The sequence below is a fragment of the Oncorhynchus gorbuscha genome, linkage group LG03 (genome assembly GCF_021184085.1).
Source record: "Oncorhynchus gorbuscha isolate QuinsamMale2020 ecotype Even-year linkage group LG03, OgorEven_v1.0, whole genome shotgun sequence".
NCBI classification, from domain to species: domain Eukaryota; kingdom Metazoa; phylum Chordata; class Actinopteri; order Salmoniformes; family Salmonidae; genus Oncorhynchus; species Oncorhynchus gorbuscha.
The window spans coordinates 36,586,265-36,611,635 of record NC_060175.1 but is presented as its reverse complement, the minus strand read 5'-3'; the positions used below and the strand labels follow the sequence as shown (position 1 = coordinate 36,611,635).

The window sequence follows — 25,371 nt, the reverse complement described above, 5'->3', positions numbered from 1 at the left end:
TGTCCTCATGAGAGCCAGTTTCATCATAGCGCTTGGTGGTTTCTGTGATTGCACTTGAAGAAACAGTTCTTGAAATGTTCCGGATTGACTGACCTTCAAATCTTAGTGTCTTCATGTCTGTTGTTTCTATTTGCTTATTTGAGCTTTTCTTACCATAATATGGACTTGGTATTTTACCAAACAGGGCTATCTTCTGCAAACCACAATTACCTTGTCACAACACAACTGACTGGTACAAATGCATTAAGGAAAGAAATTCCACAAATGTACTTTAAACAAGGCACACCTGTTAAATTAAATGCATTCCAGGTGACTACCTAATGAATCTAGTTGAGAGAATGCAAAGCTGTCATCAAGGCAAAGGGTGGCTATATATCAAATATATTTAGATTTGTTCAACACTTTTTTTGGTTACTACATCACTCATAGTGTTGATGTCTTCACTATTATTCTACAATATAAAAAATAGTAAAAACAAAAAAACCTGGAATGAGTAGGTGTGTCCAAACTTTTGACTGGTACTTATATATCATTATTACAAACAGAGACTGGTTGAAAGAAGGTCATTGATAAGGTCATTTCAAACCGTTTTTCCCGCTGGGAAAGAAAAAAGTAGTCAAGACCAAACCTGATTGGATGAAGAGTGCAATAGAGAAGAGGGAACCTTATGGAGAGTGTGAATTATGGAGGTGCATAAAAAAAGTTTCTTGTTTGATATAAAAAGATTAGCAGAAGCCGGGTTTGGAGTGCGGTGTACCTGTCGCAGGGAGCCAGCGAAGGCATCGTGGGAGCTGTTGAGGCGTGTTCTGAACTGGGAACAGATACTCTTAGCCAGCTTGGCAGCACTCAAGCTCTCTATGGCATCCTGGGCCACCTTCCTCTTCCACTCTGTAGTGATGCCAGGAGGGTTCACAAACGTTATCCTCTGAATGATCTACATAGGGGAGGAGAGAGAGACCAAGAGAGAGAATACACAAGACATAAATCAAGGTTCAAATCAATGTGTTGTTATTGCAAAGCCCTACAATTGAAGTAGATTCCTGATGCTCGACTGGGAATGGTTACCTGTTTGATCTGCTCCCAGACGAGTCTCGTAACAGATGATCCTGAATGGAAGGTCACCTCCACGTGATAGGCAGCGTTAAGGATCTGACCAGGACAGGAAGTGAGATGGAGAGAACAGAATAAGATGTTATCATTTAACTTAGACCAACTGTCTTGTAGGAAAAAAGGCAATTGTCTTTTATCCTGTCTTTTTCATTGTCTTTTGAGGAATCAGTCTATTGAATTAATCTCAAACATCTGATGGTATTTGGACATAATGTAGTACAGAGAAATAGAAAAGGCATTTCTGAACAAAACAAGCTTCATTTGACATGGTTGACATACAGTATATAAATTATGGAAGAGTATACTGTACAATCACACACCTGTTTGAGGTGGTTGGAGGTGACATTGTGGACAGATGACTCCATGTTGGACTTCTCCAGGCTGTTTAGACAGCGCTCCAGGGTTCCTACAAAGCTCTCCCTCAGATAATCCACAGAGCTGATCAGCTTGTTGGCCACCGCCTGGTTCAACCTCACAACTATCAGCTCCTGGATCTGGTGGATGCAAGACTTGATGTCCTTTGAGGTAACAGGCTCTCCGTTGGTCGCCACTATGACATCTGCGAGGTCAGAGAGAGAGAGAAAGATAATGTAGGTTGGTTACAGGCCACTACCATGCAAACCTCATGCTGTGACTGAGTTCATGCTATGGCGTTATAGTGTGGTTATGTTGATTGCATGGCTAGTTTCGACATTTTTACAAGTAGGCTAAATGGTATTTTGTAAACTGTCAAGAGAAATGTGTGATCAGTGTGAACACTGAAGAAATGACACTTTGCTACAATGGAAAGTAGTGAGTGTACAGCTTGTATAACAGTGTAAATTTGCTGTCCTCTCAAAATAACTCAACATACAGTCGTTAATGTCTAAACCGCTGGCAACAAAAGTGAGTACACCCCTAAGTGAAAATGTCCAAATTAGGCCCAATTAGCCATTTTCCCTCCCCGGTGTCATGTGACTCGTTAGTGTTACAAGGTCTCAGGTGTGAATGGGGAGCAGGTGTGTTAAATTTGGTGTTATCACTCTCACACTCCCTCATACTGACTGGTCACTGGAAGTTCAACATGGTACCTCATGACAAAGAACTCTCTGATGATCTGAAAGAAATAATTGTTGCTCTACATAAAGATGGCCTGGGCTATAAGAAGTATATAAGTATATAAGTATATAAGAAGATTGCCAAGATAATGAAACTGAGCTGCAGCACGGTGGCCAAGACCATACAGCAGTTTAACTGGACAGGTTCCACTCAGAACAGTCCTCGCCATGGTCGACCAAAGAAGTTGAGTGCAGATGCTCAGCGTCATATCCAGAGGTTGTCTTTGGGAAATAGACGTATGAGTGCTGCCAGCATTGCTGCAGAGGTTGAAGGGGTGGGGGTCAGCCTGTCAGTGCTCATACCATAGGCCGTACACTGCATCAAATTGGTCTGCATGGCTGTCGTCCCAGAAGGAAGCCCCTTCTAAAGATGATGCACAAGAAAGCCCGCAAGCAGTTTGCTGAAGACAAGCAGACTAAGGACATGGAACCATGTCCTGTGGTCTGAAGAGACCAAGATAAACTTATTTGGTTCAGATGGTGTCAAGCGTGTGTAGCGGCAACCAGGTGAGGAGTGCAAAGACAAATGTGTCTTGCCTACAGTTAAACATAGTGGTGGGAGTGTCATGGTCTGGGGCTGCATGAGTGCTGCTGGCATTGGGGAGCTACAGTCCATTGAGGGAACCATGAATGCCAACTTGTACTGTGAGATACTGAAGCAGAGCATGATCCCCTCCCTTCGGATACTGGGCCGCAGGGCAGTATTCCAACATAACGACCCCAAACACACCTCCAAGACGACCACTGCCTTGCTAAAGAAGCTGAGGGTAAAGGTGATGGACTGGCCAAGCATGTCTCCAGACCTAAACCCTATTGAGCATCTGTGGGGCATCCTCAAACGGAAGGTGGAGGAGTGCAAGGTCTCCAACATCCAGCAGCTCTGTGATGTCGTCATGGAGGAGTACTCCAGTGGCAACCTGTGAAGCTCTGGTGAACTCCATGCCCAAGAGGGTTAAGGCAGTGCTGGAAAATGATGGTGGCCACACAAAATATTGACACTTTGGGCCCAATTTGGACATTTTCACTTAGGGGTGTACTCACTTATGTTGCCAACGGTTTAGACGTTAATGGCTGTGTGTTGAGTTATTTTGAGGGGACAGCATATTTACACTGCTATACAAGCTGTACACTCACTACTTTACATTGTAGCAAAGTGTCATTTCTTCAGTGTTGTCACATGAAAAGATATACTCAAATATTTACAAAAGTGTGAGGGGTGTACTCACTTTTGTGATATACTGTGTGTGTGTGTGTGTGTGTGTGTGTGTGTGTGTGTGTGTGTGTGTGTGTGTGTGTGTGTGTGTGTGTGTGTGTGTGTGTGTGTGTGTGTGTGTGTGTGTGTGTGTGTGTGTGTGTGTGTGTGTGTGTGTGTGTGTGTGTGTTAGATATATATAGGGGTGGTGGGATCGTTGAGGTTGTTTCTCTCGAGGGCACAACCAGCAGGAGGGGTTGGTTGAAATGGCCGTACGTAGACTTTGAAAAACTCAGTCGGCAGAATGAGGTGAAGAATTGGTGGAAGAATGTATTTTAGCATCAAATCAGCCTTAAGGATAAATAGCGCTGTAGTAATAGTCTTAGATTCTATTGAAAAGGTGAATACGATAGCTGAGAGTTGTTACGGGAGACACAGACGTCGGTATTTTAAATCCTGGCGAAGAACGTTATACTTTCTAAGGTGTCCTTTTTGTTAGAGATGAAGTGTTGGAGCGAGAGTCCTCCTCATGGACAACAGGTTTCTACAATAAAAAAAGGTTACTTTTGGATGCAAATCGCCTTTGCTGAAACATGTAGTATCTCATAGGAGACAAAGTGCACATGATTTTAAAGAAGGATACTGACAAACTGAATTTAGATTTCAGTTTCAAGATTGATGGGTTTGATTATGTGTTCTACGCTTCTACTGAATCAATCAAATGCTTTGGGTGTGGAAGAGCAGGGCATTTGGTGTGTAGTTGTCCAGAGAACGAGTGCGCAGAGCCCAGTAGCAGCTCTAGCACTGGTGCAGCTGAAGCACCACTGAGAAGGGAGGTGGGCAGATGTGGTGGGAGAAATAGGAAAGGAGAGCAATGTGGCTACGAGGATAGTTGTGGGAAAGCAGGGAAAAGGGGGGCGGGGGGGGCAGTAGGTGAGTCTGCAGACTAAGAGGAAGGTCGAGATGATCGATTAGTTGAGGATGAACAGGTTGTTGAGATGCAGGTTTCTTCTGGGGATGATGGCGAGAGTGAGGCATCTGATGCGTTACAACAAAATAGCGAGAGAAATGGGGTGGAAGGGAGCTATGGGATTGAAAAGGTACATACATTTTTGAATATGACAAAATTGAAGAAATATATGCAGGATTATAATGTAATGGATTCCCCCCCCCCTCCCCTAAAAATGAATTGTTTATTGAACCAGCAAAGTTTCTGATGTAATAAATAACAGGTGTAGGTTTGACAAGCCCAGAAATTGCTAGACTAAAGAAGGTGGTCACAAGAGTGACAAGTGAGGTACATTCTAAAGGAAATGAAAGAGTTCAGTTGCAGCCTTAACTCTGTAAAGAGATGTGTTCTGTTTCTTACTCTATTTTCAGCCAGTTAAGACTTCTTCTTTAAACATAAATGGGGCAAGAGACATGAAAAAAAGTGTATGAGTTAATAAAGGGAAAGGGAAGTGACATAAGTTTTCTACAAGACACGCATAGTAATATGTCAAATGAAGTTGTGGCAACAGGAGTGGGGGGGACAGAGGTGTGTAGTCATAAACTCAATGTGGGGGTGTGGCCTTCCTGTTCTCAAAAGGGTTTTTGCCTTTGTCATATGAGGTTGAAGAGGAGGATGAGGAGAGGTTATTAAAAGTTAGAGCGAGATATCACTATGTGTTTAATAAATGTATATGCCCCAGTAGTGGCGGTATGAAACAGTATGTTTTTTAGAAGCATTAAATACCATTGAGAAATGTAATACTGAGGATTATTTATTTCTTGCTGGGGATTTTAACTGTACAGTCAGTGATTTAGATATAAATCACAAAGAACCTCATACAGCTTCAAGGACTTTTTAAAAACACATTATTGTAACACATGAACTATGTGATATTTGGAGTTAAAAATGGAGGCACGAGACAGTACACATGGGCTAATGTGAGAGAGAACACAATCTCTCTGGCCAGGTTAGATAGGTTATGAGCATCAATCTCAAGTCTGTAAGTGTGATGACCCCAGTGAGATTTTCTGATCATTGTATAGTAACAGAGGTGGTGTACATTAACGCTGTAAAACCCAAAAGAGCATACTGACATTTTAATATAACTTTATATATAACTTAGTGTTTTAGTTTTTCTGGGAGAGGTAGGGGTCTGAAAAGGACAGTTCTATATCTCTTCAACAGTGGTGGGATATAGGGGGAAATCCAGATTAAACCATTCTGTAATCAATACACAATGAATGTCACCAGATATATCACCAGATGAATGAACGCCCCAGAGTCTGAGATAGTGGAACTCCTGACGTTAGTTGAGACCACAGGAGATCGAGGCCATATTCAGGCACTCGAGAGGAAAAAAGCCGCAGTGGCAGACCTGCTGGGTATCAGAGCACAGGGGCATTGGTGAGAAGTAAGTTTCAGGGAATCCCTGAAATGGATATGCAATGTTGCATGGCATCATTGCAGTTAATGCTTTTGTATCTGTCGTTAATTCAGATGTTGAATATAGTTTTGCTTGTATTACAAAAAGGACATCTATTTTTCACTGCTTTATGGAGTGTGAGAGGATAAAGCCTCTCTTTGAAATACTACAGTCTTTGTTGACAGCTGTAGGGGAGTTAACACTTTATTTTGGCGTTTCAATATAGTAATCAACAGAAAATAAACTGTCAACTGTTACATTTTATTTTGGGTCAAGCAAAAATGTAAATTATTCTGAGAAGGAAGAATTAGATAGACAAAAGATATAGTAAGGATGTAAGATGGGTTTTTAAATGATTAGTAAAAGCGAGGATAAAAGTGGATTTTGAGTTCTCGGCTGATTGATTGAGGATTGAAGTGGATTTATGAAGGAGTGGAATGTTTTGTGGAGGGGAAACAATTTTTTGTTGACGTAATAAGTTGAATGTACATTTTTTATGAAATGTATTAGATTTTTATGTTTATTTAAGAATGACACAATTGTTGTGTAATTTCTGATAAGGCAGTGTGCCAATATTTGTGTTAATACTTTATTTTAAAATAAAGGTTTTATAAAAACTCTAAATGATCTGTGTCTAGGGAGGTAGGTCTCTTTCGTCAGTCTCTTATTTATTTTATTTCATCTTTATTTAACCAGGTATGCCAGTTGAACAAGTTCCCATTTACAACTGCAACCTGGCCAAGATAAAGCAAAGCAGTGCGACACAAACAACTACAGAGTTACACATAAACAAACGTATAGTCAATAACCCAATAGAAAAAATCTGTATACAGTGTGTGCAAATGTAGGGAGGGAGGGTAAGGCAATAAATAGGCCATAGAGGCGAAATATTTACAATTTAGCATTAACACTGGAGTGACAGATGTGCAGATGATGATGTACAAGTAGAGATACTGGGGTGCAAAAGAGCAAGAAGGTAAATAACAATATGGGGATGACCAGTGAAATATAGCTGTTTGAGATCCTGCTGTGGGTGGGTGTTGCTATGGTGACCGGTGAGCTGAGATAAGGCGGTGGTTTACCGAGCAAAGACTTATAGATGACCTGGAACCACTGGGTTTGGCGACAAATATGTAGGGAGGGCCAGTCAGGTCTCTCTCTCTCTCTCTCTCTCTCTCCCTCTCCCCGGTCTCTCTCTCCCTCTCCCCAGGTCTCTCTCTCTCCCTACCCCCAGGCCCCCCCCGGGTCTCTCTCTCTCCCCCTCCCCGGTCTCTCTCTCTCCCCCTCCCCGGTCTCTCTCCATCTCCCCCCCCGGTCTCTCTCTCTCCCCCCGGGTCACTCTCTCTCCCCACAGGTCTCTCTCTCTCTCTCCCCCCCCAGGTCTCTCTCTCTTTCTCCACACCCCCTGGTCGGTCTCGGTCTCTCTCTCTCTCGGTCTCTCTCTCTCTCTCTCTCTCGGTCTCTCTCTCTCTCTCCCCCCCGGTCTCTCTCTCTCCCCCCCCGGTCTCTCTCTCTCTCTCTCCCCCGGTCTCTCTCTCTCCCTCATCCCCCCAGTGTCTCCTCCCGGTCTCTCTGTCTCTCTCCCCGGTCTCTCTCCCCCGGTCTCTCTCGCTCTCTCCCCCGGTCCCTCTCGCTCTCTCCCCCGGTCCCTCTCCTCGGTCTCTCTCTTTCTCTCCCCGGTCTCTCTCTCTCTCCCCCCCCGGTCTCTCTCTCTCTCTCTCCCTCTCTCTCTCTCTCTCCCCGGTCTCTCTCTCTCCCCCCGGTCTCTCTCTCTCTCTCCCCCCGGTCTCTCTCTCTCTCCCCGGTCTCTCTCTCTCTCTCTCTCATCCCCCCAGTGTCTCCTCCCGGTCTCTCTCTTTCTCTCCCCGGTCTCTCTCTTTCTCTCCCCGGCCTCTCTCCCGGCCTCTCTCCCCAGCCTCTCTCCCCGGCCTCTCTCCCCGGCCTCTCTCCCCGGCCTCTCTCCCCGGCCTCTCTTTGGTCTCTCTCCACTTATTGTGTCTTTGGCTGTATCCCACACATGAACTATTAAGGTATTTTTACTATAGTATGCCATGATCTCAAGAGACATTTTACAGTATCAGTCTTTAGACTTGACCTTTGACAGGCAGTGTACCTGTGAACTCCAGGTTGGCAGCATCCTCCAGCAGCTGCTCCTTCATGCTGCTCAGCGTCTCCACGATCATCTCTTTCATCTCCTCCTGCTTGCGGTTGGCGATGGCCATCAGGGAGATGAACAGCTCGCCCTCCTTCTCCCGTGTGTACTCCAGCCGCCGCGGCGTGATCTGCAAGTCCCTCTGCATGTCAAATGCCTGCAGCCAGGGAGAGGAGGAAAAGTACGTCTTTGCCACCACTACCACGACACAGTCACTAATTTCTCCCTACTGTAATTATGCCTTCAAATTAAACAAGTTTCAGTTATACATTTTGTGACGCTATACAGATTTTATTTGATTAGCTAATTGATTGGCTGATTTACTTCCCCCAGACACAGCTGTCCTCCTACTGACCTGGTTGATGAAGAGGTCAAGGCAACGGCAGTGCACCCCATTGAGCAAGTTCGCAACCTCCACCTGCTGGTTGTGGAGCACCTGGCGGGCAAAGGTCACCAGGAGGCGGTGCAGCCTCTCAAAGGTCTCCCCCAGGACACTCTGGGGCTTGACGGCCGGGCTAGGTGTCTGGGAGGGGGCTCCGCAGGAACAGTTCCCCACCGGAGTGCTGAGGAAGCCCAGGGACAGCAGCTGCTTGTAGAGGGGGCTCCTCTCCCTCTCTAGGCGCCGGCTGGGCTCGGGGGAGGCCTCGGGCGGAGTCGCAGGGATACGGACGAAGCAGATGGGGAAGAGGAGCATCTCTTTGACTTTCCTTAGCTCGGCCACCTGTTCGTCAGTGAGGGTGTCCTGGTTGAGGGCGTAGAGCATGATGGGAACTGTGTTACGCGTACAGTCCTCTAGGGCCTCCTCAATGGGCTGGACACTGGGGCATGGCACCACCATGATTTTCGCCTCCTGACAGAGCAGGGAATATACTTTAATCATTGAAATGGTCATAGCAGCACTCAACACTTATATAAAATGTTGTGTAAACATAAAACACCTACAGGTAACTGCCAAAATAAAGGAAACACTAGACTGGGTGTTTCATATCGTCTGGAAAAGGGATCTCCTCACTGAACTCACTGCCGACAGATGGCCGCCTCGCTTCGCGTTCCTTGGTGTTATTTCTTACATTGTTACCCCAGGTAATCTTAGGTTTTATTACATACAGTCGGGAGGAACTATTGCATATAAGAGCAACATCAACTCACCAACATTACGATCAGGAATACGACTTTCCCGAAGCGGATCCTCTGTTTGGCCTAAGAACAATGTATCGGATCCCAGCCGGCGGATGGAGCGGTCTTCTGGTCAGGCTCCGTAGACGGGCAAGTCGCGCACCGCTCCCGAGCATACTACTCGCCAATGTACAGTCTCTTGACAATAATGTAGACAGAATCCGAGCAAGGGTAGCATTCCAGAGAGACATCCGAGACTGTAACGTTCTTTGTTTCACGGAAACATGGCTCAATCGAGACACACTATCTGAGTCAGTACAGCCACCTGGTTACTTCACACATCACGCCAACAGAAACAAGCATCTCTCAGGTAAGAAGAAGGGTGGGGGTGTATGCCTTATGATTAACGAAACAACATACAGGACCTCAAGTCCTTCTGTTTTTCCTGACTTAGAACTCCTCACAATCAAATGCCGACCGCATTATCTACCAAGAGAATTCTCTTCCATCATAATCACAGTTGGGTATATTACACCCCAAGCAGACACATCGACGGCCCAGAAAGAACTTCATTGGACTCTATGTAAATTGGAAACCACATATCCTGAGGCTGCATTTACATTTACATTTACATTTAAGTCATTTAGCAGACGCTCTTATCCAGAGCGACTTACAAATTGGTGCATTCACCTTATGACATCCAGTGGAACAACCACTTTACAATAGTGCATCTAAATATTTTAAGGGGGGGGAGGGGGGGTGAGAAGGAGTACTTTATCCTATCCTAGGTATTCCTTAAAGAGGTGTGGTTTCAAGTGTCTCCGGAAGGTGGTGATTGACTCCGCTGTCCTGGCGTCGTGAGGGAGTTTGTTCCACCATTGGGGAGCCAGAGCAGCGAACAGTTTTGACTGAGCTGAGCGGGAACTGTACTTCCTCAGTGGTAGGGAGGCGAGCAGGCCAGAGGTGGATGAACGCAGTGCCCTTATTTGGGTGTAGGGCATTTATTGTAGCTGGGGATTTTAACAAGGCTAATCTGAAAACAAGGCTCCCCAAATTCTATCAGCATATCGATTGTGCTACCAGGGCTGGAAAAACCCTAGACCACTGTTATTCTAACTTCCGCGACGCATATAAGGCCCTCCCCCGCCCTCCTTTCGGAAAAGCTGACTACGACTCCATTTTGTTGCTACCAGCCTATAGACAGACACTAAAACAGGAAGCACCCGCGACCAGGTCTGTTCAACGCTGGTCGAACCAATCGGATTCCACACTTCAAGATTTCTTCGATCATGTGGACTGGGATATGTTCCGCATTGCAGCGAACAACATTGACGAATATGCTAATTCGGTGTGTGAGTTTATTAACAAGTGCATCGGTGATGTTGTACCCACAGCGTCTATTAAAACATTCCCCAACCAGAAACTGTGGATTGATGGCAGTATTCATGAAAAACAACTTTTTTGCTCGCTTTGAGGACAATACAGTGCCACTGACACGGCCCGCTACCAAAACCTGCGGGCTCTCCTTCACTGTAGCCAACATGAGTAAATCATTTAAAACGGGTTAACCCTCGCAGGGCTGCAGGCCCAGATGGCATCCCCGGCTGCATCCTCAGAGCATACGCAGACCAGCTGTCTGGTGTGTTTACAGTCATATTCAATCAATCCTTATCCCAGTCTGCTGTCCCCACATGCTTCAAGAGGGCCACCATTGTTCCTGTTCCCAAGAAAGCTAAGGTAACTGAGCTTAATGACTACTGCCCTGTAGCACTCACTTCCGTCATCATGAAGTACTTTGAGAGACGAGTCAAGGATCATATCACCTCCACCCTATCTGACACCCTAGACCTACTCCAATTTGCTTACCGCCCCAATAGGTCCACAGATGACGCAATCGCCATCACACTGCCCTAACCCACCTGGACAAGAGGAATACCTATGTAAGAATGCTGTTCATTGACTACAGCTCAGCATTTAACACCATAGTACCCTCCAAACTGGGTCTCGACCCCGCCCTGTGCAACTGGGTCCTGGACTTCCTGACGGGCCGCCCCCAGGTGGTGAGGGTAGGGAACATCTCCACCCCGAAAATCCTCAACACTGGGTCCCCACAAGGGTGCGTTCTCAGCCCTCTCCTGTACTCCCTGTTCACCCACGACTGTGTGGCCATGCATGGTACGGCAGCTGCTCCGCCCATAACCGTAAGGCTCTCCGGAGGGTAGTGAGGTCTGCACAACGCATCACCGGGTGCAAACTACCTGCCCTCCGGGACACCTACACCACCCGATGTCACAGGAAGGCCAAAAAGATCCTCAAGGACACCACCACCCGAGTCACTGCCTGTTCACCTCGCTATCATCCAGAAGGCGGTCAGTACAGGTGCATCAAAGCGGGGACTGAGAAACTGAAAAACAGCTTCCATCTCAAAGCCATCGGACTGTTAAAACAGCCACCACGAACACAGAGAGACTGCTGCCTACATACAGATTCAAATCATTGGCCACTTTAATAAATGGAAAAATGTATGTAATCAATATATCACTAGCCACTTTATATTATAGAATGTTTACTTACCCTACATTAATCATCTCATATGTATATACGGTACTCTATACCATCTACTGCATCTTGCCATCTTTATGTAATGTATCTCTAGCCACTTTAAACAATGCTGCTTTATATGTTTTCACACCCTATATTACTCATCTCATATGTATACACTGTACACTATGTATGTACATATGTACATATTCGTATTAATTCCTTTACACTTGTGTGTATAAAGTAGTTGTGAAATTGTTACTTGTTAGATATTACTGCATGGTCGGAACTAGAAGCACAAGCATTTCGCTACACTTGCATTAACACCTGCTAACCATGTGTGTGTGACAAATACATTTGATGTGAAACCTTCCGCCTTTATTGCATTTTGGGAGTGGCACCACTGGAGCCCCCTCTAAACAGTTCTATTAAGTGGCACCACTGGAGCCCCCTCTAAACAGTTCTATTGAGTGGCACCACTGGAGCCCCCTCTAAACAGTTCTATTGAGTGGCACCACTGGAGCCCCCTCTAAACAGTTCTATTGAGTGGCACCACTGGAGTCCCCTCTAAACAGTTCTATTGAGTGGCACCACTGGAGTCCCCTCTAAACAGTTCTATTGAGTGGCACCACTGGAGTCCCCTCTAAACAGTTCTATTGAGTGGCACCACTGGAGTCCCCTCTAAACAGTTCTATTGAGTGGCACCACTGGAGGCCCCTCTAAACAGTTCTATTGAGTGGCACCACTGGAGGCCCCTCTAAACAGTTATATTGAGTGGCACCACTGGAGGCCCCTCTAAACAGTTATATTGAGTGGCACCACTGGAGGCCCCTCTAAACAGTTATATTGAGTGGCACCACTGGAGGCCCCTCTAAACAGTTCTATTGAGTGGCACCACTGGAGCCCCCTCTAAACAGTTATATGGCAACATGCTGGCATGTACTACTCTTCTAGCTAGACGTCTTCTACTATTTAAGTGGAAAGATCGGTTCCCTCTTACTTTTAACAATTGCATAACTTCCTTTATCCAACATCTCAAGCTAGAGGAAATATGCTACTCCATTAGTGGATCTGCAATTACATTTTATAATATCTGACAACCTTTCCCATCTTTTGTTGAAGACTTGGACCCAGCTAATTTCACAAGTCCATAAACCAACCCAAATTAGAATTTGTATCACTATTTTTACTCTTTGTTTTATAATATCTTTGTCATTTTTTTTAACCTATTTTATTATATTACTCACTGTATATCATGCCTGCTTTAAGTCTGGTTTTGGAGTTGGGCTCTGTTAAAGCTGGATTTGATAGGGGATCCGTGTGCGTTTTGCCCTCTACCTGCTCTGTCTGTGTTATCTGTATAATCATGAAAAATGGCTAAATAATAATAATACAACATGTGTTCGTAGGGCGTTGGGCCACCACAAGCCGCCAGAACAGATTCAATGCACCTTGGTATACATTCTACAAGTGTCTGGACCTCTATTGTAGGGATGTGATACCATTCTTCCACGAGAAATTCCATAATTTGGTGTTTTGTTGATGGTGGTGAACAACTGTCTCAGGAGCCACTCCAGAATTCTTATAGGTGTTCAATGTGGTTGAGATCTGGTGACTGAGACGGCCATGGCATATGGTTTACATCATTTTCATGCTCATCAAACCATTCAGTGATGACTCGTGCCCTGTGGATGGGGGCAATGTCATCCTGGAAGAGACCACACCCATCAGGATAGAAACTATTCACCATAGGTTGAAAGTGACCACTCTGAATGGCTGTGTCTTTATTGGTGTTTACCTGACCCTCTAAGGGTAAGGTTGAATGGACCTAAACCATGGTAGGAAAATGAATCCCACACCATACAAGAGCAACCAGAACCCTCATTTACTCAAGTGTTTCCTTTATTTTGGCAGTTACCTGTATCAACAAAAGTATATTTCTCTTGCATGAGAAATGTCCCTACACTTGTTTTTGTACTGTTATTTTAAGTAAAAATATTCCTAGGTTGAGTAAACATGCAGGGTAGTACACAATATTTCTCCAATCCTCATTTGCCCCCCCCCCCCACATACACTACTACCAGTCAACATTATTGTTTTTCTAACTGGGACAAAACTCAGACGCAGTATGTGCTGCCAGTGCCATCCCCCATAAACACAAACACAGACCTGTCTGGTCATGGGAAAGGGTATGGGAGGGCAACAGAAAACCAAGCAAGAAAACATTTTCACTCCACGTTTGATGAATTACACAGTAACAGCCACAGAAATAGAACGAGAGGGCGTGCGAGGGAAAGAGGAAGAGAAATGGAGGGTGGGTGGCAGACTGTAAAAGAGCGAGAGAGAGAGAGAGAGAGAGAGAGAGAGAGAGAGAGAGAGAGAGAGAGAGAGAGAGAGAGAGAGAAATGACTAACACAGCCACACAAAAGAGACAGTCAGTCCCATCTCCAAGAAACAGCAGCGTTGGCCAACTGAGCAGTCTCTTCAGAACAAAGCCTGCAAACATTTCTTCACAACCAATCAAAATAAATAGAATGTTTGAATTGCCAAAATGCAGTCAATTTCCAAATGTAGTCCAACTGCTGAATATCTACGGGATATTTTGAAGACTATTTTATTCACCCTTATGGGTAAATCCATTTGAATTCAATCACTTTTTGACAGCACCCCTTTTGATTTACACTTCCCCAGTGTAGAAGTGGTCAGAAAGTGACTTTTTGGACCTGAATGGCAAAACATTAAAGAGATAAAGGTGCAAAAAGGTGACCTATTTTGCATACGAGACATCCGTATCGTCAACACTGGAAAAGATACAGTAAAGATGGATATCATTTAAAAGCTTACAAACAGCCCTGTCAAACTATTTTATAATTACTTGAAAAACGTGCTAATAAAACATAACATTTTCTAACCTTCAACGTCAACCATCTACAAACACGTGAACTCAGATGTTTTTATTTTCTCATACCCGTATTTTCCGTCATCGGAGGTTGTGTTGTGCCCGCCATCGGTTCAGACGCAAAATGCTCTGGAATACAGGGTGGATGTCATGTTTTGGCTGATTAACATATTCAAATGGGAACAACATTGAAATTTCAACTTTTGTATCACAAAGATGGTTGGAGGTCCACACATCAGAGAATGTTGACTTGAATGGGAATATCTGTTGTTTTAAATTATACTGTCAAATCTCCATAAGAAACCTATTGAAATCATAGAAAATATAGATCATAGAATAGACATGACCATTTAAGTTGACATTTGACATGGGTGGACTGGCAGCCATGTCAATACAATGTGCATTTCAAGTGTGCCAGCTAAATTGCAGTGGTCTAATGGGATAGAATTGATAGAATGGACCTATTTCTGTGATTGAAATGACCCCCACCCTGTATTCCAGAGCATGCTGTGCCTCAACCAATGGCAGGTAAAACACAAACTCATAATGTAAAGTAGCTACAACGTGTAAAACCGGAGTTTACACGTGTTTAGATGACAATAAAATTCTAAAAATTAAAAAAAAATTGACAGCCCTGTTTGTAAGATTTTAAATGATATCAAACTCAACCGTTTATCTTTTCCAGTGATGAAGACATAGATGTCTCCTGGTATGGTGGGTATGCAAAATGGGTCAACTTTGAGCACCTTTATCCAAAGTCCAAAAAGTCACTTTCTGACCACTTCTTGCAAACATGTATGGAAAGTTGTGTTTGAATCAAAAAGGTTGCTGGTTCAAACACCAGAACCGACAAGGGAAGAGAAATCTGTTGCAGTACCCACTTAACCCCAATTGCTCCACAATGGCGACCCTGGCTGTAACCCCACTCCCTGCGGGTGTTTCAGGTGTAGTTGGGATATGCAACAAAAAAAACATTCCAGCAACAGGACAAATATAAGCACCCCTCAAAAGTATTATTATTATTATTATTAAGGGAGGCTGTCAAAAAGTGATTGAATTCAAATGGATTAACCCCTATATCAGACAATAATGGACAGTTGCAACCCACAATCTGCATATGTAAGCAATCATTTTTTATTCTCAGTCGAAAACATTCTTTAGATATAGAAACACATCTAGGCTATATGAACTTGTGGCAGACTTATGTCTGGGAGGTTATCTGAGAAATGCATCCATACATAGGTTAGCACTATCCCAGTCATGTGTGTCACTGTGTGGCTAACCTGGGGAGAGTGGGGTGGGGAGCCCAGAGGAGGGTAATTAACGAGTTAGCCCTTTTATCTCCAGGCCTCCCAATACAGGGCGCTCTGATTCTGCCATGGCTGTGTGAATGTCACAGTAGGCTGAGAGCTGCTTCCCTGCCTGCCAGCCTCTAGCCCCCCAGAGGAAACAGCAGCAGCTAGCTGCAACTCTTTGAACTACTGCTCTGACTACATTATTAAATACAGCACAGCCTAGCCTACCCAACCTGGCACATGCGTTTGCATTATCATGACAAGATGAATCAGGTTGACAAGCGTCAGAAACATTACATACAAGCCAGAATTGTACAGCTTCTCAGGTAAAGTGTCATTAATCATTGAGTAAACAATAGCACCTTTAGCCTATCTGAAAACAGAACAGGAAAAATAAGATGGGTAAGGGAGCATTCCACTTCATAAGATTGATTTCATGTGTGAGTAATCACATAGGTCATCACATATTGACTTGCACTGGCTCCGTCACTACTCCATTTATACTCAGAATCCTGCCTCGCCAATTTAACACAAAAGAGACAAAACCTAAGGGCAGGGCAACCTGATATCAGCTTTTTGTTCTCCAAATAAGAAGCTTACGATCATAATGAATTTGGCAAAACACAGGGGGGGGAAAAAAAGACAGCAAATTATGACATGGGCTAATAAGCAGTGCCCTGCTGGAAGGATCCAGTCGTAACCATGGCAACTTCCTCATCGCAGTGAAGGGTTTAACTTTGGAAGTGTTTTCCTTATGTGCCCCGGTCATGTGAATCGCACCAGACCAGGGCCATTACATAAGGTGAGGGTGGGCGGGGGGCCGAGCGGCCTATAAGGCAGTGCAGGCAGGGCCTAGCTAACGCATACGTCTCAGCGCTGTCTGGAGCCTGGCTTCCATGGCGACCAGCTAAGCGAGGCCTTTTTTTGAAGGATTAAGCACCACTTTTCTCAACCCGCACGTGACAACAAGCAAGCACAGTGCAATCCACACACCAAGGCATGTTAGTCAGCCGAGCAAGATGGGCTGTGTCTGTCCACCTGGTAGAGGAGTCCACTAGTCTTCTGTAAGTAACCTCTGGTACCAGAGGGAAAGCTCAGACTAACATGGGGACTGATCTACTCTGTGCAGTAACCTTTGTGTGCTATTAATGTTACCAGCCCGGAGAGGACGATGAAAAACAAGCCTGCCATTCTAGTTCCCATAAGAGGGAGAACTAACATATCATCAGTGAGATGACAGTATCATCAATCAAAGCCAAAAACTCAAAAGACTCACTCTCATGAGAGCCAACGAATCAGGCATTTATCAAATCAATACTGTAACGTCAATGAGCATACCAATAAGTAAAAAGGACCTTTGACCATTTCTCCTGTAGGCTTACATTGCAAATACATTAAAAAAGACTCCCACCACCGGAATCCTCCTCGCATATGCAAATGTAGGTGTACCTGTAGCAGAGGGTGGTGCAGGGTGATCTCCAGCTCAGCCAGCCTGTGGGCGGGGTCTTCACACTCCTCCTGGATCTCCAGGTCCTCCCGGGGAACCGTATCCCAGCGCCCACAGTGGGCCGCCAGCTGGTGCACCAGCTCATACTGGCCGGGCAGCGCCAGGCTGAGTCGCGTCTGGCGCCCGTGGGTGAAGCACAGCTTTCTCCTCTTGCAGGAGGTGCCCTGGACGCCATCGCAGGCCTCGCCCGCCTCAGGCCCCAGGGGCAAGAGCCGCTCCCCCAGCAGGCAGTTGAGCAGCTGGTAGCGTGCGGCACAGTCCTGACCAAGTACCACGATGTAGAGGACGCTGCCCACGTTGCTTTGCAGGAACTCCTCCTCATGCCGGGGGAAGGAGATGCAGCTCAGCTGGCCTAAGAGAAGGGACAACAACATATGGGTGTATAGAAGGGAATCAAATCTAATTTTATTTGTCACATACACATGGTTAGCAGATGTTAATGCGAGTGTAGCGAAATGCTTGTGCTTCTAGTTCCGACAATGCAGTTATAAACAACGAGTAATCTAACCTAACAATTCCAAACTGGGAATAGTAATGGTGGGGGGAGGGCTTGAGTTGTTGTCCCTCTCCCTTCTGAGGGGTAAGGAAGAAGCCTTTTTCTTCAGGTATTAGGCCTAGTAAAAAATCTGCATACGTTGATAATACAACGTAATGTTATAACAACATCTAATATCCCACTTTGAATGTGTGCAAATTCCAACGGATTGGAGAAATAACGGAACCGGTTGTGAACTGGTGTCTTGCATCTATTTGTCTCTGCAGTTCTGGCATAGGAAAGGTCAGAGGGAGAATCTATTGTGTTTACTTCAAAGCCCCTCCTTAAGCCCTTGTCTGTTATCTCCTGACCCATCTCTGTGGCAACCCATACATCCTGGTTCATCATTAGGTGGAAAATACAGTGCGTTCGGAAAGTATTCAGACTCCTTGACTTTCTCCACTTTGTTACGTTACAGCCTTATTCGAAAAATTATGAAATAGTTTCCCCCCTCAATCTACACACAATAGCCCAAAATGACAAAGCAAAAACAGGTTAAGAAATGTTTATTTACATAAGTATTCAGACCCTTTACTCAGTACTTTGTTGAAGCACTTTAAGCAGCTATTACAGCCTGGAGTGTTCTTGGGTATGATGCTACAAGCTTGGCACACCTGTATTTGGGGAGTTTCTCCCATTCTTCTCTGCAGATCTTCTCGAGCTCTGTCATGTTGGATGAGGAGCATTCCAGCACAGCTATTTTCAGGTCTCTCCAGAGAGGTTATATTGGGTTCAAGTACAGGCTCTGACTGGGCCACTCAAGGACATTCACAGACTTGTCCTGAAGCCCCTCCTGCGTTGTCTTGGCTGTGAACTTAGGGTCATTGTCCTGTTGGAAGATGATCCCTCACCCCAGTCTGAGGACATGAGTGCTCTGGAGCAGGTTTTCATCAAGGATCTCTCTGTACTTTGCTCCGTTCATCTTTCCCTCGATCCTGACTAGTCTCCCAGTCCCTGCCGCTGAAAAACATCCCCACAGCATGATGCTGCCACCACCATGTTTCACAGTATGGATGGTGCCAGGTTTCCTCCAGACATGATGCTTGCAATTCAGGCCAAAGAGTTAAATCTTGGTTTCATCAGACCAGAGAATGTTTTTTCTCATGGTCTGAGAGTCTTTAGGTATCTTTCCGCAAACTCCAAGCGGGCTGTCATGTGCTTTTTACTGAGGAGTGGCTTCCGTCTGGCCACTCTACCATAAAGGCCTGATTGGTGGAGTGCTGCAGAGATGGTTGTCCTTCTGGGAGTTTCTCCCATCTCCACAGAGGAACTGTGTCAGAGTTACCATCGGGTTCTTGGTCACCTCCCTGACTTAGGCCCTTCTCCCCGATTGCTCAGTTTGGCCAGGCAGCCAGCTCTAGGAAGAGTATTGGTGGTTCCAACCTTCTTCCATTTAAGAATGATGGAGGCCACTGTTCTTGGGGACCTTCAATGCTGCAGAAATGTTTTGGTACTTTTCCCCAGATCTGTGCCTCGACACAATCCTGTCTTGGAGCTCTACAGACAATTCCTTCGATCACATTGGTAGGTTTTTGCTCTGACATGTGCTGTCAACTGCGGGACCTTATATAGACAGGTGTGTGCCTTTCCAAATCACGTTCAATCAATTGAATTTTACCACAGGTGGACTCCAATCAAGTTGTAGAAACATCTCAAGGATGATCAATGGAAACAGGATTCACCTGAGCTCAATTTCAAGTCTCATAGCAAAGGGTCTGAATTAGAGGTCGACCGATTGTGATTTTTCAACGCCTATACCGATTATTGGAGGACCCCAAAAAAAAAGCGGGTACCGATTAATCGGCCCATTTTTTTTATTTTATTTGTAATAATGACAATTACAACAATACTGAATTAACACTTATTTTAACTTAATATAATACATCAATAACAATCCATTCAGCCTCAAATAAATAATGAAACATGTTCAATTTGGTTTAAATAATGCAAAAACAAAGTGTTGGAGAAGTAAAAGTGCAATATGTGCCATGTAAAAAAGCTAACGTTTGAGTTCCTTTCTCAGAACATGAGAACATATGAAAGTTGGTGGTTCCTTTTAACATGAGACTTCCATATTCCAAGGTAAGAGGTTTTAGGTTGTAGTTAATATAGTATTTATAGGACTATTTCTCTCTATACCATTTGTATTTCATATACCTTTGTCTACTGGATGTTCTTATAGACACTTTAGTATTGCCAGTGTAACAGTATAGCTTCCGTCCCTCTCCTCGCCACTACCTGGGCTCAAACCAGGAACACATCGACAACAGCCACACTCGAAACAGCGTTACCCATCGCTCCACAAAAGCCGTGGCCCTTGCAGAGCAAGGGGAATAACTACTCCAAGTCTCAGAGCAAGTGACGTTTGAAACGCTATTAGCGTGCTCCACGCTAACTAGCTAGCCATTTCACATCGGTTACACCAGCCATTAGGCTGATAGGCTTGAAGTCATAAATAGCGCTGTGCTTGCGAAGAGCTGCTGGCAAAACGCACGAAAGTGCTGTTTGAATTCATTCTTACGAGCCTGCTGCTGCCTACCAACGCTCAGTCAGACTGCTCTATCAAATCAGACTTAATTATAACATGATAACACACAGAAATACGAGCCTTAATATGGTCGAATCAAGAAACAAAACATTTATTATTTCAGTGAAACATGGAACCGTTCGGTATTTTATCTAAAGGGTGGCATCCCTAAGTCTAAATATACGTGTTACGTTGCACAACCTTCAATGCCATGTCATAATTACGTAAAATTCTGGCAAATTAGAACGCAATGAGCCAGGCTGGCCAAACTGTTGCATATACCCTGACACTGCGTGCAATGAACGCAAGAGAAGTGACACAATTTCACCTGGTTAATATTGCCTGCTAACCTGGATTTCTTTTAGCCAAATATGCAGGTTTAAAATATATACTTCTGTGTATTGATTTTAAGAAAGGCATGTGTTTATGGTTAGGTACAGTCGTCCAACGATTGTGCTTTTTTCGCAAATGCGCTTTTGTTAAATCATCCCCCAGCGTTGCATTGATTATATGCCAAGCTGGACACGCTAGATAAACTAGTAATATCATCAACCATGTGTGATAACTAGTGATTATGATTGATTGTTTTTTATAAGTTTAATGCTAGCTAGCAACTTACCTTGGCTTCTACTGCATTCGCGTAACAGGCAGGCTCCTCGTGGAGTGCAATGAGAGGCAGGTGATTAGAGCGTTGGACTAGTTAACTGTAATGTTGCAAGGATGGATCCCCCGAGCTGACAAGGTGAAAATCTTTCGTTCTGCCCCTGAACAAGGCAGTTAACCCACCGTTCCTAGGCCGTCATTGAAAATAAGAATGTGTTCTTAGCTGACTTGCCTGGTTAAATAAAAGGTATTTTTTTTAAAAGGTTTTATAAAATCGGCGCCCCAAAATAACGATTGTTAATTCAATTAAATCGGCCATTCCGATTAATCGGTCGACCTCTAGTCTGAATAACTATGTAAATGTGATTTCAGTTTTTAATTTTGTATAAATTGAAAAACATTTCTAAAAACCTGTTTTTGCTTTGTCATTATGGGGTATTGTGTGTAGAATGATGAGGGGGGAAAACAATTTAATACATTTTAGAATAAGGCTGTAACATAACAAAATGTAGAAAAAGTAAAGGGGTCTGAATACATTCCAAATGCACATACAGGTTAAGACAACGTAATAAGTCCACGCGGGAGCTTTCAATAAATATATACATTTTTTATAATTAAACCAGCGCTGTTGCTGATTCTACAGGATTAGCATAGAAAACATGACCAGCGGTCGGGAAATCAAGTAATAAAGTGGGTGTAGATCATTTGAAAAATGTTTAAATGATTAGAATGACAATAAAACAGTTATACTATGCATTTGCTGAGTAAGCTGAAATGCACTATAATTGTGTTTATTTTACACTTTGATGGCGAACTTTCTGTACTGCTAACATTCCCTTTAGTAATTTTCACTCGAATTGCTAGTCCCATTGTTTAGAAATCGTCCCCATTGTTGCGAAGAGTTATGGGATATTAGAATCCCGTTGTTTTAACCTTTGTCATCTTCAACCTAAATGAATCACAGGAAATGGTCATAATCCTCCATGATGCAGAGTCACGTTCTAAAGCAGTTATACAACAGACAAAGACAATGCCAGCAATGGACTTCTCTACTCTGTTTCTCTCTTTCCCTCCCCACCCCTTATATTCACTCCCTCTTTCTCCAACCCGACACTGTTTCCTCTGCAGCTGTTGATCTGGTATTACTCTGCATGGTGTTTGGCCTAAAACATTTTGCACGCAGTAGGCCTTATAATCCAATGGATGATTGAACCACAATAGAAAATATATATATATTTAAATACCTACTGTACTGTTTTCTACATCTAATTAGGTATTTTATTCAAGTTCACTTAAGACGCCTTGCTTAAGGAGGTGGAAGCTCATTTTATCACAACTATGGCATTCATAAGGTTTTTAGTCGAGGCCAGAAAGACCAGCCGTGTGTGTGTCTGTCTGATTCTAAAGGCGGTGACTGAGTTCATAAGGTTTTGTATAAAAATAGGCCTATAGGCTTAATAAAAACATCCACTTGGAATTAGATTAAACAGCTGCACTTTCCATTCAGTGATGACTGGTCACATTTTGTAGCATGTTACTAGAGCTTGAAACATGTCATCTGGCATGGCAACCTCTCTGTGGTTTGTTGTTAGACTGAAAGAGATATTTATAGCCCTACTTGATGGAAAGGATAGATTTGCTTTTCACATTAAATTTGACATTCTAGATGCACTAGATTGAGGATGTTGAAACATTCTTGGTAAATGTAAATTGGGTTTAGTGTCGACACTAAACCCACAAACATACCTTAGTGGACAGGTAGGTGGGCTTGAATGACAGCCCTATTAGACAGAGGCTCAAAAGAACTCACATCTCCTAGACAGGAACGTGAGAATCACACTCACACCCTGCTCATCAGCCCGCACACATTTCAAGGTCAGGCTATCCCCAAATTAACTAGTGCAGTGACTAGTGCAGAGTTTAAAATTAGGATGGCTTACAGCAAATGGATATGTAGCCTACTATGTTATTTATCATCAGTACATGTTTCCCTTTGCCTTAGTTATTTCTTAAGCGGGAATCTCAGCATACTGGGTGCCCTTTGTCAGGTCATACTGTTGAGATAGACTGGCCCTAATCTGTTAATTTCCCCTCTAAATCCTATTTAACACATTTTCTACAGTCGACATGTTGCCAAAGAAATCTCTGTCCGGCCAACAGTTGTTTTTTCCAGTGGGGGAATAGGCAGACCCTAGGCCATTTACCCTTCCTCATTACTTCCATTCAGATAACAGTTAAACTTTGAACAATATCCACCTGTATATGGCATCCCACCACCGTATATGAATTGGGTACAGGTTAGAAACATGTGGGTCCTTTAGGAATAGCCTGACGTCAGCAGCACTTGTGCACATTCCTAATTGGAACATTATGGGATGTGCAGAGTCTGCTGTACCTAATTCAGTCCACCTTGAATGACCACAATCGGAAGAGTTCCCACACAAACTCATTCTAGAATGACTGACATTCCTCTGCTTGTTGTCTATGTTTATGGGGCTTGTCCAAAGTTAATAGAGTTTCACACTGGAACCAATAAGCACATTACAAAACGTGTGAGTGGTGGCTCTCAATGAAGGCCAAGTCTGTATAATGTAAAATAATCAGACAGGGTCCTTCAGTAACAGGCATGTTATAATATAAGTACTGTAGCTACTTGGATAAAAGTAACCTGAAGTACTAAAGTGTGTGTGACATGATGTGACAACCTAATCACTTAATATGGTCTAGTTAGATATGCATGTTTGGATAAGCATGCCGTTTTCTGAGGAATGTGGAAGTTTTACTGAACATTCTGTTGTGATGATGCAGAGAAAAGCGGTAATTATTGGTAACAAATGTGAACAGGTTAACATTCTTACCTGCCTCCAGAGCAGCTGCCTCCGAGCTGGCGGCCGATGCGCAGGCGTTACTGTAGTTGCGTTTTATTTCCCGGAAAAATGCGTTGGTCTCCTTCAGATTCTTTTTCAGTTGTATGGAGTGTTTATTGTAGCTGTTGAAGAGTCGGGATAATTCTCTAGCTAAAGGAGTGACTTTCTGCACATTTCCCCCACCTACCACCTCCATTGCAGTAGGTATTTGAGTCTGAAATGAGGCACAATGGGGAGAACGCTCTTCTCTTTACTGCTACCACCTTTTGAACTGCCAACCGAATATGGTATGCAAATGGTCCCAGTCTTCAAGTTGTAATTGCCATTGCAAGTTATTGGACAAGGGCGCATCGGTGAGCGTCAATGTGATTTGCTGCTCCGTTTCAGTGAATTCTCTTATGGTCTCACTTATTCAGATTTCCACTGTTCAATTATTTGCATCAGTATCACTAATGTTTGTTTACTTGACGTATAGGTTGTGCCCCGTGTCATGGATTTCAGACACCAACAGTCCAAAAAGTCCACTGTTAATTTAAAGGGGCGATTGTGCAAGCGATATCGCAGTGCAAGCGGGCAACGTTACTGCCGTGGGGAATTCCGTAGCAAAATCACTGCATCACATTGTCGCTGTCCACACAAACAAAATATGGCATGACAAACTTCGAACGGCAAATAGCTAGTTTGATAACCAGTGTCCTCTAGCAAACGACTGTCTTAGCTAACGTTAGCTATCGAACATGCCAACTTCTGTCCAGCCCTAGCTAGCAGTGTCTCAGTGATGTGAGATAGTTAACGTTAGCTAATTCCCGTACTAGTAGCCGTACTTACCTTCCTATCCAGTTCCTATCCTACTAGCCAGCAAGCCAGGCATCGTATTCCAAGTTAATGTTTCAAGACAGCAGACCCATTACCCAAGCCGATGTTGTCATTAGCTCCCTTGAGTAACCTTTTCCACAGGTGCTACATAAACTAGCGAGTTACTGCTGGTTTATCCGAGATTCCACGGAAGAGATGGCTAGTTAGCTAGCAAAACAAAGTCGCTCGCTGTCAATCACAGTTGTGATACATAATAAAGATGTCTGTCACTACGCTCCTCAGTCTTCAATGAATGCTAGAAAAAAAGCTATTACCATCACTCGAGGGGATCAACATTTGGAATGTTACAGTTTAGCAGCACTCTCTTAAAACAGACAGTTCGAGAGTACCTAGCTAGCTACAGTAGTTACTTGGAGAAGGACAATGTTTCTCTATTGCCTTCTGGGATATGTAGTTCTTCTGCCCTACTGCCTAGAGAACATGGATTCATTTGCTACTGTTAGGACGAAATCTCGTTTAACCCAGACTAAATTTTGCTCGATTAAATGTATGTTTTATTTACATTTACGCAATCTGTCCACGATATATTATTTAGGGACAAATAGGCTCAGGTTCTCCATACTCTTTCTCTGACATAGCAACGTGTGAAAAACAGTATTATCTGGGAGTCTGATTTTAGAGGTTTGGTGTTGCAGTGAAT

General features: G+C 44.0%; 1 protein-coding gene across 1 annotated transcript in view; it reads right to left on the bottom strand.

Annotated features, from left to right (window-relative positions):
* The window catches only part of LOC124031322 (dual serine/threonine and tyrosine protein kinase-like), a 30,578-nt gene extending 5,458 nt beyond the window's left edge, over window positions 1–25,120 (bottom strand). Inside the window, exons 1-8 of the mRNA XM_046342413.1 lie at window positions 24,684–25,120; window positions 23,847–24,482; window positions 17,266–17,675; window positions 8,321–8,815; window positions 7,927–8,122; window positions 1,431–1,669; window positions 1,066–1,149; window positions 758–934 (exon numbers count right to left, since the gene is read on the bottom strand). Coding sequence (XP_046198369.1) covers window positions 758–934; window positions 1,066–1,149; window positions 1,431–1,669; window positions 7,927–8,122; window positions 8,321–8,815; window positions 17,266–17,675; window positions 23,847–24,051 — 1,806 coding nt within the window. The 5' untranslated portion in view covers window positions 24,052–24,482; window positions 24,684–25,120. The remainder of the gene's footprint in view (window positions 1–757; window positions 935–1,065; window positions 1,150–1,430; window positions 1,670–7,926; window positions 8,123–8,320; window positions 8,816–17,265; window positions 17,676–23,846; window positions 24,483–24,683) is intronic.
* Window positions 25,121–25,371: the final 251 nt, after the last annotated feature.